The sequence below is a fragment of the Scylla paramamosain genome, chromosome 3 (assembly GCF_035594125.1).
Source record: "Scylla paramamosain isolate STU-SP2022 chromosome 3, ASM3559412v1, whole genome shotgun sequence".
In the NCBI taxonomy this organism is placed as follows: domain Eukaryota; kingdom Metazoa; phylum Arthropoda; class Malacostraca; order Decapoda; family Portunidae; genus Scylla; species Scylla paramamosain.
In genome coordinates, this window is record NC_087153.1 from 23,569,609 (window position 1) to 23,582,727 (window position 13,119).

The window sequence follows — 13,119 nt, forward strand, 5'->3', positions numbered from 1 at the left end:
AGATCACCAGTAGAGCGGCCTTGACGGAACCCATACTGGCGATCAGATAGAAGGTTGTGAAGTGATAGATGTTTAAGAATCTTCCTGTTGAGAATAGATTCAAAAACTTTAGATAAGCAGGAAATTAAAGCAATAGGACGGTAGTTTGAGGGATTAGAGCGGTCACCATTTTTAGGAACAGGTTGAATGTAGGCAAACTTCCAGCAAGAAGGAAAGGTAGATGTTGACAGACAGAGCTGAAAGAGTTTGACTAGGCAAGGTGCAAGCACGGAGGCACAGTTTTGGAGAACAATAGGAGGGACCCCATCAGGTCCATAAGCCTTCCGAGGGTTTAGACCAGCGAGGGCATGGAAAACATCATTACGAAGAATTTTAATACGTGGCATGAAGTAGTCAGAGGGTGGAGGAGAGGGAGGAACAAGCCCAGAATCGTCCAAGGTAGAGTTTTTAGCAAAGGTTTAAGCAAAGAGTTCAGCTTTAGAAATAGATGTGATAGCAGTGGTGCCATCTGGTTGAAGTAGAGGAGGGAAAGAAGAAGAAGCAAAGTTATTGGAGATATTTTTGGCTAGATGCCAGAAATCACGAGGGGAGTTAGATCTTGAAAGGTTTTGACATTTTCTGTTAATGAAGGAGTTTTTGGCTAGTTGGAGAACAGACTTGGCATGGTTCCGGGCAGAAATATAAAGTGCATGAGATTCTGGTGATGGAAGGCTTAAGTACCTTTTGTGGGCCACCTCTCTATCATGTATAGCACGAGAACAAGCTGTGTTAAACCAAGGTTTAGAAGGTTTAGGACGAGAAAAAGAGTGAGGAATGTACGCCTCCATGCCAGACACTATCACCTCTGTTATGCGCTCAGCACACAAAGACGGGTCTCTGACACGGAAGCAGTAGTCATTCCAAGGAAAATCAGCAAAATACCTCCTCAGGTTCCCCCAACTAGCAGAGGCAAAACGCCAGAGGCACCTTCGCTTAGGGGGATCCTGAGGAGGGATTGGAGTGATAGGACAAGATAAAGATATGAGATTGTGATCGGAGGAGCCCAACGGAGAAGAAAGAGTGACAGCATAAGCAGAAGGATTAGAGGTCAGGAAAAGGTCAAGAATGTTGGGCGTATCTCCAAGACGGTCAGGAATACGAGTAGGGTGTTGCACCAATTGCTCTAGGTCATGAAGGATAGCAAAGTTGTAGGCTAGTTCACCAGGATGGTCAGTGAAGGGAGAGGAAAGCCAAAGCTGGTGGTGAACATTGAAGTCTCCAAGAATGGAGATCTCTGCAAAAGGGAAGAGGGTCAGAATGTACTCCACTTTGGAAGTTAAGTAGTCAAAGAATTTCTTATAGTCAGAGGAGTTAGGAGAGAGGTATACAGCACAGATAAATTTAGTATGAGAATGACTCTGTAGTCGTATATATATATATATATATATATATATATATATATATATATATATATATATATATATATATATATATATATATATATATATATATATATATATATATATATATATATATATATATATATATATATTATGACCACAATTCCCAGCTCCTTCACAAAGCTGCCACACCTGGACTAGCTTCCCTGAACCATCTCCTATGTGGACTCGGTGCAGGGCTCAATTACGGGTGTACAGGGTCTCTTGTGAGGGTAACAGGACGGTTCGGCGGCGTCGCAATTCGGCGTCGTCGTCGATCCGCCCAAAGTCACGTCCCCGTCGAAACGCCTCGGAATTTTCCATCGAATCGCCCTTTATATATAAGTTGATAAATATGCATTATATATTACCAACTAACATAATATTATAATAAAATTATTCGTAATTCAGATTCAGGACTCATAATTACATATTTATATCCAGAATAGCATGAATAATCAGTTACTTCCATTCCCCTGTCTGTCTCACTCAGGCGTAAAAATGAATACCTGAATGAAACTATTCAAATTCATACGGTTCAGGTTCATGATTCAGGTTTCCTATTCATTGTAGTGGCTTCCATTCCCCTGTCTGTCTCACTCTCGCTTACTGGACGCTACAGAGGAGACTACTACTCGTTTGATATATTAATATCAACCTAATTAAGAATGATCACAAGGAAGCTGCACATGGACAGGTAGGCCTATAACTATGTATATCTTTCTTTACCTTGTAATTTTGTCTGTTGTATACACTTTACATTTTTACCAGTTGAGTGCATTTTTTTTTTTTTTTACCAGTTGTGTGTTGTAGTATTTTTTTTTTTCTATTATGCTTGTAGGGTTGTACACTTTTGTTTGTTGTACACACTTTGCATTTTTTAGCAGTTGTGTTTTTGTATTGCTTGTAGGGTTGTTCCTTACCCATGCATCACCTGCCAAAGGAAAGTTCGACCTAAGCAGCAAGTCCTCCAGTGTGATGGGTGTGAACAGTGGCAGCACCGCACCTGCCACACTGGCATTTCCCAGGAAGAATACAGACAAGCTGTTCTCTCAAAGATAGACATCCAGTGGACTTGCACAGGATGTGGTGATGTCTCCGCTGTATCCACTACCACTTCACTAATACAACCTGCAACACCAACTACCATGTCACTGACACAACCAGCTACCACTTCACTAACGCAACCAGAAACACCAGCTACCACTCCACTAACACAACCAGAAACACCATCACCAGTTACACTTCCATCTACCAGCACACCTACTGCATCACTTCCTCGACTTGTCTCATCAATGTATGACTCCTCCTCTGCTTCTGACTCAGAGTCACTCTCAGGTTCCCTACCAATAACACACTTATCCTCCATACCATCATATCTGAATGCAGACTTTTCACCAGATGCCAACTTCTTTCCTTCCTTCCCACCTCCAACAGTGTCACCAACATCGATGGAACTTCAGCCTACTTCTCCTGATGTAAATAATATCGAAGACCACCCTGTAATTTCATTCATTCACCCATCTTTACATGGAGTCAAACCTGGAACCCACTACTTCTATTCCAGATGAGATACTACCAGAATCTGATGAAGAGGAGTTTACCATCGTAGTTGGAGGATCAAAGCGCGGAGGAGACATCCTTGTCAGTCGTGGTTACTCGTATAACAAGGATGGCAAGGTTAACAAGAAAGGTGACCAACGTTGGAGATGTACTGTCCACAACAAGTTTGTGAACTGCCTTGCTTCTATCACCCAGCATGGTGAAACGTTCAAGATAGGGGCTCATCCTCATAGATGTTCTCCGACAGACTGTGCCCTGCCTGCTGCCAACATCAAGGCCTATGTGCGACAACAAGGAAAAGAGCGCCCATTTGCTTCAGGATCGACCCTTGCGAAAGAAGCAGTACACAGACACCTGCCAGCTGATGCACCTTTGTCCAGCATGCCGAAGATGTCATCTATTGTTCGCACCACCAATCGTCTACGCCAGGCAAGGAGATCAGAACAGCCGAAGGCTGTTCTGATCTCCTTGTTACGCAAGTTCTGAACTTCACTTGGGTAACAGAAGAACTGCCTGACAATTTTGTACAGCATAATATGACAGTAGGATCTGCCCGCCATGTGATCATGTTCACTTCCCTGCTTCTTTCCCTTCTTTCCAAGGCAAAGACGTGGTATGTGGATGCAACTTTTAAGGCAGACCAGCAACAATTTCAGCAGTTGTGGAGCATCCACAGTTTTATTCGGCAAGGTGACAACATGAAGCAGGTGCCTCTTGTTTATGTCCTGATGTCACGCAGAAATAAAGAGGATTTCGCAAAGATTTTGGATTATATCATGGAAAGAATTCCCAGTAATTTAGTCAAGAGAGTTGTTATGGATTTTGAGTCTGCTGTGTGGGGAGCCTTCCAGAGAGTAAAACCCGATGTCACCCTTGCTGGATGTTGCTTTCATTGGACCCAGGCAGTGTGGAAAAAGATTAATGAATTAGGATTAGCTCCATCATACCGTAGAAAGAAGAACACAAGTAGGTTCCTACGTCAACTTCTGTGTCTTCCATTCTTACCAGCAGAGCAGATACGATCTACCTTCAATGAGTTCAGGAATATAGTGGCAGAAAGTCATACAATAGCCCACATAGGTTTCCATAGCTTGTTGGAGTACATCGAAGACACTTGGATAGAAGGACGTTTGTGGACACCCAGTCCCCAGGTCAGTCTTTGGCTTAGCAATTAGGACCAACAATGATATTGAAGGATGGCATAATTATTTGAACATTATGTGTAGCAAATATCGGAATGTGAACGTGTATGAGCTGATAGAGGTTTTGCATGAAGAAGCAAAGCTTGTAAATAGCCAGTGCCTTTTAGCGTCAGAGGGCAAGCTGCAATGGTACCAAAGACAGACATACAAGGACTACCAGAAAAAAAAAATAATAATTTTGACATGTGGCAAGAGTACAAAGATGGTGAACTACGGCCTCAAGATTTACTTCGCCGTGTCTCCCAGTATCACCATCCTCATTATACTAGGTCAGCGGATGAAAATATGGAAATGTAGCTTTTAAGTGTATATCTTTTACTGTACAATAATGTATTTTATCCTGTTATCTGAATAATGATAAATGAATAAATAACGTGAATATCCTAATGTTGATTTTTAGCAGAACCGTCGAATCGCCCAAGACTGGAAAATATCCACACCGTCGAATCGTCCAAGACAGACCGTCGAATTGTAGTTCCGTCGAAACGTCCTGTATTCTCTTGTGAGACCCTGTCTAGCCAACATTGCTATTTTTTTTTTTTTTAACTCACGACTCAGTTGTAATTCTTTGCTGTTTTAATTAACACATGTGAAATGTTAAGTTCCAATATTGCATGGTTGGGAACGATAATTTATTTTGGTGGTTTATTTGAGAAATTGCGCATGTATCTTTTGTCGTAAGGTTTATCTTGTTAAATAATACAGGAAATCGAGTGAGATGAAGCAGTAAAATCAGGTGGTCATTGTGGGAGAGTGGAAACAAAAAATAGAGGTATATTTTAGGGCTGGGTGGGAACCAAATCTGGACTCTTAACGAGTCCAAGCAATTATTAATTTGTATGGCGCCTCAGTATATCAAACATTAGATAATATGTTTTAGAAGTAATTATGAAACAAAATACGTTTCATACAGTACTGCTAAAATGAAGTAGAACGTACTGAAATTGCATGAATCGCATCCTTGCACGAATATTAAAGAAATTGCATGAAAGTCAAAGAGAAGTTTCGCTCAAGCTGGCCAATAGCACCACCACTTTAGTGTTGCCATAAGATTTTTTTTTTTTTTTTTTTTGCGTATTCATTAGATGTCTGGTGACATCACAACTAGGTATATATAATGGATGCCCATCTCGCACGCAGCTCATAAGAGGCTAAACCGCTCCAGAGGGGGGATCCGTGGCAGTTGCCTCCACACAAATTTACTCTCATTTTCCCGATGCATATGAATTTACTCATTATTCACTTGTACTGCAACTCTTCCTTTCTCAAACTATCATATATCTAAATTTCATACTCTATTTTTTTTTTTTTTAGGTGCACAGAGTTAAAGGTATACAACTTTGTACTCACCAAACTTGTGCGGTAACGTAACTTTTTTCAAGCAAACAACGTGACAAAATTAGCTTTGTGTTTGTCAGCCATGGCACCCAAGAGAAATAGAATTGCTCCTGTGTGGAACTATAAGGAGCAGACATCTTCTGATGCTGTCACAAGCTTGGTGTGCAAAGATGCACTTAAGTTTTGTGATGGTACTTCCAGCATGTTGAAATATCTCCGCACGAGACATCCTACAGAATATGCTGAGTTAAAGGAGGACAGTGAATGTGACGTGTCTGAAAAGACTGCCAGGTCGTTTACTTCAGCTCAGCCCACTCTAATGGAGACAATCACAAGGGCTCAGCCCTATAAAAATGACGTCAGAATGATAGTGGAAGACCTGCAACCACTATCTGTTGTGGAAGACAAAGGGTTCAGGAATCTAGTTCATGGACTTTACCCTAAGTACGAATTGTCCAGCCGCACAGAAAAGGGTAAAACTGTTTTGCCCTCTACTTACAACCGAGAGGTAAAAAGAGTTCAAAAAGAACTAGAGATGGTGAAATACATCTCACTGACTACTGACATATGGACATCCTGTCAGACAAAAGGATTCCTGACAGTGACAGCTCACTACATTTCTTCACAGTAGACTCTAAAGTCTGCTGTGTTAGATATTGTATGTATGGTTCAGTCCCACACATCAGAAAATATTGCAGAGAAGCTAAGACTCATTTGCAACAAATGCAACATATTAGATAAAATGGGTTCCATTGTGACTGATAATGCTGCTAATATGACTGCAGCAATAAAAATGATGAGCCTGAAACAAATCCCATGTTTTGCTCATACTCTAAATCTTGTCCAAGACTCAATTAAAACACTGAGGATGTCCAAAAACTCAGAGAAAAATCAAGGTCATTGTAAATTTCTTCCACCACAATGTGAGGGCCTCTGATAAGCTTATCTAACTGCAGGAGCAACACAATCAACCTGCTAATAAGCTGATTCAAGATGTAGAAACCAGATGTAATTCTACATACTATATGATGAAAAATATATAATGAGAAACACGAACTTGTCACCACTACTCTGTGCCTGCAGGGGAAGAACAACATGTGCCTCGAGGACAAGGAGCTTGCACTTCTCCATAGCACAATCAACCTTCTGGAGCCATTTGAGGAGGCAACAAAAGAAACGTCATCAGAAAAGATGACCTTCCTCTCTAAAGTAATACCGATGGTGAGGGGAATCCAAGAATTCATGAATTCAGCCAATGCCATGGAACCCCAGGTGACTTACAGTCAATGTTATCTTGGCAGGCAACTCCAAAGGCAGATGGAGCGAAGATTCGGTGCGGTAGGAGCTTTCTTTTTTGCGGCAGCTACCCTTTTAGATCCACGATTAAAAAAGGTGCCATTCTCAGAAAGCTCCAACGTCAAACTGATGGAGGAACGCTTAGTCAACCTCATGCGTTCAAATGAGAATCCAAGTGCTGCAAGCACATCACACGCCGCAGCGAAGCCACCTCCAAGTTGGAGGCGGCTTCGCTGCGGCGTGTGATGTGCTAATGAGTCATGGTTGTTGGAGGCTCCAACAACCATGACTCATCAGAAAAGAAATCCCTTTAGAGTAGGTTCGATGCTAAAATTGAAAAAAAAAAAAAAAAAACAGCCATCGACACATTGAAATGAAAATATATCTTGAAGAGATATCCTCTAGGATGGTGGAAAGAACACGCAACCCTCTTCCCCAAGTTAAAAGAGCTGGCAAGGAGATATCTGTGTACACTTGCATCTTCCGTTCCATCGGAACGACTTTTTTCTAAAGCAGGTGAATTAATCTAATCTCCCATAGGTGAAGCAGCCTTAAGGAAGAAAATATAAACATGATTCTCTTCCTTAATAAAAACTTGTGAAATGTTATACCATAAAATAAGGACAAATGCATGTATACTTTGTATTCAAAGGAAACTTACTGCCAGTGATATTCAGTCTGTGATGAGGAAACATTTATTTATTTACTTATTAATTATTACTTTATAAAGCATAAGGATATTCTCTTCTGTGATATTGAATGTGATACGGAAATATTAATTCATTCACTGGCTACTTTATTTAAGGTATAAGGATTTTCTTTTCTCTGATATTCAGTATGTGATAAGGAAGCAATCTCGTATATCAATATTAAATATATCAATATATCTTGATTGATTTTCCCCATATGAACATTCAATATGAATATATTTGTTTAATCTCCAGGAAATACTGTTGTATGAAATGTTCATAATATATATATATATATATATATATATATATATATATATATATATATATATATATATATATATATATATATATATATATATATATATATATATATATATATATATATATATATATATATATATATATATATATATATATATATATATATATATATTAAATTCTTCATTTTGTTGCTTTATATGAAATGCACTTATTCAGTGATGATATAATGATGATATGGAATTTATTATTTCAAAAATACATTGAATATGAACGTTTGTTTTATCTACTTGGGATTCAATATTATGTACTTAATTACTGTATTCAAGAAATAAACTTATCCCTTATAACATCTTTTAACTGTTATTATCATAATCTTATACTTCATTTTGATTGTAAATGAATATATTAAATGCATTAAAAATCTGTTTATGTACGTCACTGACATATGTAAATATAGTTATGTTCAGCAATAAATAAAAATAAACAAGCGTGTGCTATGAAAGAATCCTCTGTGTGAGAAACTAAAGAGTAAGCAAAGTAATCATTCAGTATCTTCATGACTTGGTAATCCGTAAAACTCTACACGGCTCCCAGACTCGCTGGGACTCGTGCCTGGCGAATCTAGCGTCTATTATAGTCACCACGCGCTGTCTACCCGAGTCCCAGGAGAGAGCGGAACTCGGTTCCCAGACTCGCCTCGCGCTGGGAACCGAACGACACGCTGGCGGGTCCAGTGTCTGGGACTTGCTACACGCTTTCTACCCGAGTCCCAGAGAAGAGTGGGAACCGGTTCTGGAACCGGTTCCCGTGGATCCGCAAGCCTCTGGACTCGGAACCGCGAGTTCTCATGTTACCGAGTCCTGCCCACCACTAGTATATTTGTTGTGGCAACTTGTGTCCCGGGTAGAGCCTTGCAGTAACCACAAAGGCACTCGCGTCTTCCCTCTCGGAGCCACAGGTGAGTGCTCGGGTGAACTCTGAAACTCTGATTTAATTATTGGTGAATTTTAAGGGTAGCTGTGTTCACCTTCATTAGTTGATATCTCTAATGAAGGTGTAGTGATTGTATTGCTCAACATTATCATTATTAGCATTATGTAATGATTCGTGTCTTCTCTCTCTGGGCTGCAGGACTCCATGTGGCCTCGTGCTGACGAATGTCTGGGGAAAGCATTGTTAATTTCTTGCTTTGTAGTTAATAGTAGGATGAGTTAGAGGAATAACTGCGAGTGAAGTGCCTTGTAAAGTGGTATCCAACTCAGTGTAAATTAACTGGTGGGATACAATTATCCAGAGAACGGATCGCTAGTGATTAGTGGATGCAAATAACTTACAGGTGCATATTCCAGACTCCGTTTTTCAGATTGGTTTGTTAAGGGATTTAATCAACCGATGGATTGTGAAAATGATTCATTCTAGATACCTGCTGTAATAAGTTCAAAGAAAAAAAAATGTCTATTATTTTATTTTGGTTTGATTAGTTTTTTTTTTCTTTTTTATATATATTTTTTGATAAATCACTACAGTATTAGGAGGAAGCAGTAGACACCTGCTGAAACAATAATTACTCTCAGTGAGGTCTAAAGCACTGTTCAGGAGGTGCTGTGAACTTATCATTAAACCCAGCTCTGACCTCACTGAATGTTTCCCTTTGTGTCTCAACACAAGGGGGCAGTCACAGCCTGCCCTCTAAAGACAACTCTCTTCCTCCACACAAAACTACAAGCACCTAATAACACACTCACTCTTCACTCAAAAATTTTAAAATCATCATGGCAACTCCTACACCAGCCTTGGGAGTCCCCATCTGGGGAGGGGATCATAAATGTCCCCAGGTCGGACTGCCTTTCTGTCGACGACCTTAAGTGTCTTGACACCCCCCTCAACTTTTTCCTCATTAACTTCTGCAACATTCGCAGTTTAGGATCTAATTTTCAATCTGTAGAAAACCACCTTCTAAACCTCATCTTCTTTTCCTCACTGAAACTCAGGTGTCTGAGGCAACTGACAGTAGCCCCTTTTCTTTTCCCTCCTACTTTCTCTATCCTCATTTTCGATCCAAAGCTGGATACTGCATTCATGTGCGCAATGACTTAACCTGCTCTCGTGCCCACGCTCTTGAATCTTCTGAGTTTTCCACCATCTGGCTACAACTACACAGTCACTCTCATACTAAATTTATCTGTGCTGTATACCTCTCACCTAACTCCTCTGACTATAAGAAATTCTTTGACTACTTAACTTCCAAAGTGGAGCACATTCTGACCCTCTTTCCTTTTGCAGAAATCTTCATTCTTGGTGACTTCAATGTTCACCATCAGCTTTGGCTTTCCTCTCCCTTCACTGACCATCCTGGTGAACTAGCCTACAACTTTGCTATCCTCCATGACCTAGAGCAATTGGTGCAACACCCTACTCGTATTCCTGACCATCTTCGAGATATGCCCAACATTCTTGACCTTTTCCTGACCTCTAATCCTTCTGCTTATGCTGTCACCCTTTCTTCTCCGTTGGGCTCCTCCGATCACAATCTCATATCTTTATCTTGTCCTATCGCTCCAATCCCTCCTCAGGATCCCCCTAAGTGAAGGTGCCTCTGGCATTTTGCCTCTGCTAGTTGGAGGGACCTGAGGAGGTATTTTGCTGATTTTCCTTGGAATGACTACTGCTTCCGTGTCAGACCCGTCTTTGTGTGCTGAGCACATAACAGAGGTGGTAGTGTCTGGCATGGAGGCATACATTCCTCACTCTTTTTCTTGTCCTAAACCTTCTAAACCTTGGTTTAACACAGCTTGTTCTCGTGCTATACATGATAAGAGAGGTGGCCCACAAAAGGTACGTACTTAAGCCTTCCATCACCAGAATCTCATGCACTTTATATTTCTGCCCAGAACCATGCCAAGTCTGTTCTCCAACTAGCCAAAAACTCCTTCATTAACAGAAAATGTCAAAACCTTTCAAGATCTAACTCCCCTCGTGACTTCTGGCATCTAGCCAAAAATATCTTCAATAACTTTGCTTCTTCTACTTTCCCTCCTTTATTTCAGCCAGATGGCACCACTGCTATCACATCTATTTCTAAAGCTGAACTCCTCGCTCAAACCTGTGCTAAAAACTTTACCTTGGACGATTCTGGCCTTGTTCCTCCCTCTCCTCCACCCTCTGACTACTTCATGCCACCTATTAAAATTCTTCGCAATGATGTTTTCCATGCCCTCGCTGGCCTAAACCCTTGGAAGGCTTATGGACCTGATGGAGTCCCTCCTATTGTTCTCCGAAACTGTGCCTCCGTGCTTGCACCTTGCCTAGTCAAACTGTTTCAGCTCTGTCTGTCAACATCTACCTTTCCTTCATGCTGGAAGTTTGCCTACATTCAACCTGTTCCTAAAAAGGGTGACCGTTCTAATCCCTCAAACTACCGTCCTATTGCTTTAATTTCCTGCCTATCTAAAGTTTTTGAATCTATCCTCAACAGGAAGATTCTTAAGCATCTATCACTTCACAACCTTCTATCTGATCGCCAGTATGGGTTCTGTCAAGGCTGCTCTACTGGTGATCTTCTGGCTTTCCTTACTGAGTCTTGGTCATCCTCTTTTAGAGATTTTGGTGAAACTTTTGCTGTTGTCTTGGACATATCAAAAGCTTTTGATAGAGTCTGGCATAAAGCTTTGATTTCCAAACTACCCTCCTACGGTTTCTATCCTTCTCTCTGTAACTTCACCTCAAGTTTCCTTTCTGACCATTCTATTGCTGCTGTGGTAGACAGTCACTGTTCTTCTCCTAAATCTATTAACTGTGGTGTTCCTCAGGGTTCTGTCCTGTCACCCACTCTCTTCTTATTATTTATCAATGATCTTCTAAACCAAACTTCTTGTCCTATCCACCCCTACGCTGATGATACCACCCTGCACTTTTCCACGTCTTTTCATAGATGTCCAACCCTTCAGGAGGTAAACATTTCATGCAGGGAAGCCACAGAACGCTTGACTTCTGTTCTTTCTAAAATTTTTGATTGGGGCAGAGCAAACTTGGTATTATTCAGTGCCTCAAAAAGTCAGTTCCTCCATCGATCAACTCGACACAACCTTCCAGACAACAATCCCCTCTTCAATGACACTCAACTGTCCTCCTCTTCTACACTGAACATCCTCGGTCTGTCCTTTACTTATAATCTGAACTGGAAACTTCACATCTCATCTCTAGCTAAAACAGTTTCTATAAAGTTAGGCGTTCTGAGATGTCTCCGCCAGTTTTTCTCACCCCCCAGCTGCTCTGTACAAGGACCATACATGCTTCACATGTATGGGGGGGTTCCACTCATACTGCTCTTCTAGACAGGGTGGAATCAAAAGCTTTTCGTCTCATCAACTCCTCTCCTCTAACTGACTTTCTTCATCCTCTCTCTCACTGCCGCAATGTTGCATATCTAGCTGTCTTCTACCGCTATTTTCATGCTAACTGCTCTTCTGATCTTGCTAACTGCATGCCTCCCCTCCTCTCACGGCCTCGCTGCACAAGACTTTCTTCTTACTCTCACCCCTATTCTGTCCACCTCTCTAATGCAAGAGTTAACCAGTATTCTCAATCATTCATCCCTTTCTCTGGTGAACTCTGGAACTCCCTGCCTACTTCTGTATTTCCACCTTCCTATTACTTGAATTCCTTCAAGAGGGAGGTTTCAAGTCACTTATTCATCAATTTTTGACCACTGCTTTGATCCTTTTATGGGACTGGCATTTCAGTGGGCATATTTTTTTATTGGATTTTTATTGCCCTTGGCCAGTGTCCTTCCTACAAAAAAAATAAAAGTAAATAAAAATAAATAAAATAAAATACTGTTTCTCCATTAACACCTCCCTGCCCCCTGGTCGGTACAAGGAAGGCAGAAAACTATGTCCCAAATGATATATATATATATATATATATATATATATATATATATATATATATATATATATATATATATATATATATATATATATATATATATATATATATATATATATATATATATATATTTTTTTTTTTTTATTTATTTATTTATTTATATATATTTTTTTTTGTGTGTGTGTGTGTGTGTGTGTGTGTGTGTGTGTGTGTGTGTGTGTGTGTGTGTGTTAATGGCCATGGAGATTGTGCCTCGTTCATTTGAGTGGATTGACATGGTTGTTACATCATCAAGTCTTCATTGTCAACTTTTCTAATCCTTTTGTATCTCTATTCACTGATATTAAGTCTCCTCTTTCCCTCCTCTGTTCCAGAGTTGTCAGTTTTAATGCCTTCAGTCTCTCTTCGTATGACAGTTCCCTTAAATTGGAAGGAAGTTTTGAGGCTGCTCTTTGAATTCTT

At 40.4% G+C, this 13,119-nt stretch overlaps 2 protein-coding genes across 5 annotated transcripts in view; one reads left to right on the forward strand and one right to left on the reverse strand.

Moving 5' to 3' along the window:
• The window catches only part of LOC135093042 (vacuolar protein sorting-associated protein 54-like), a 351,426-nt gene that overhangs the window by 70,420 nt on the left and 267,887 nt on the right, over window positions 1–13,119 (reverse strand). The gene's annotated exons all lie outside the window — the stretch shown is intronic.
• On the forward strand, window positions 1,999–4,512 carry LOC135116378 (mucin-2-like). Its single transcript, XM_064033800.1, has 2 exons — window positions 1,999–2,115; window positions 2,329–4,512. Exons 1-2 carry the CDS (start codon window positions 2,087–2,089, stop codon window positions 2,987–2,989), a joined length of 690 nt encoding a protein of 229 aa, XP_063889870.1. The 5' UTR covers window positions 1,999–2,086; the 3' UTR covers window positions 2,990–4,512.

Coding starts and splice junctions, on each gene's coding strand:
- LOC135116378 (XM_064033800.1), top strand. CDS start 2,087: ATGATCACAAGGAAGCTGCACATGGACAG. Junction 2,116..2,328: donor AGGAAGCTGCACATGGACAG/GTAGGCCTATAA, acceptor TATTGCTTGTAG/GGTTGTTCCTTACCCATGCA.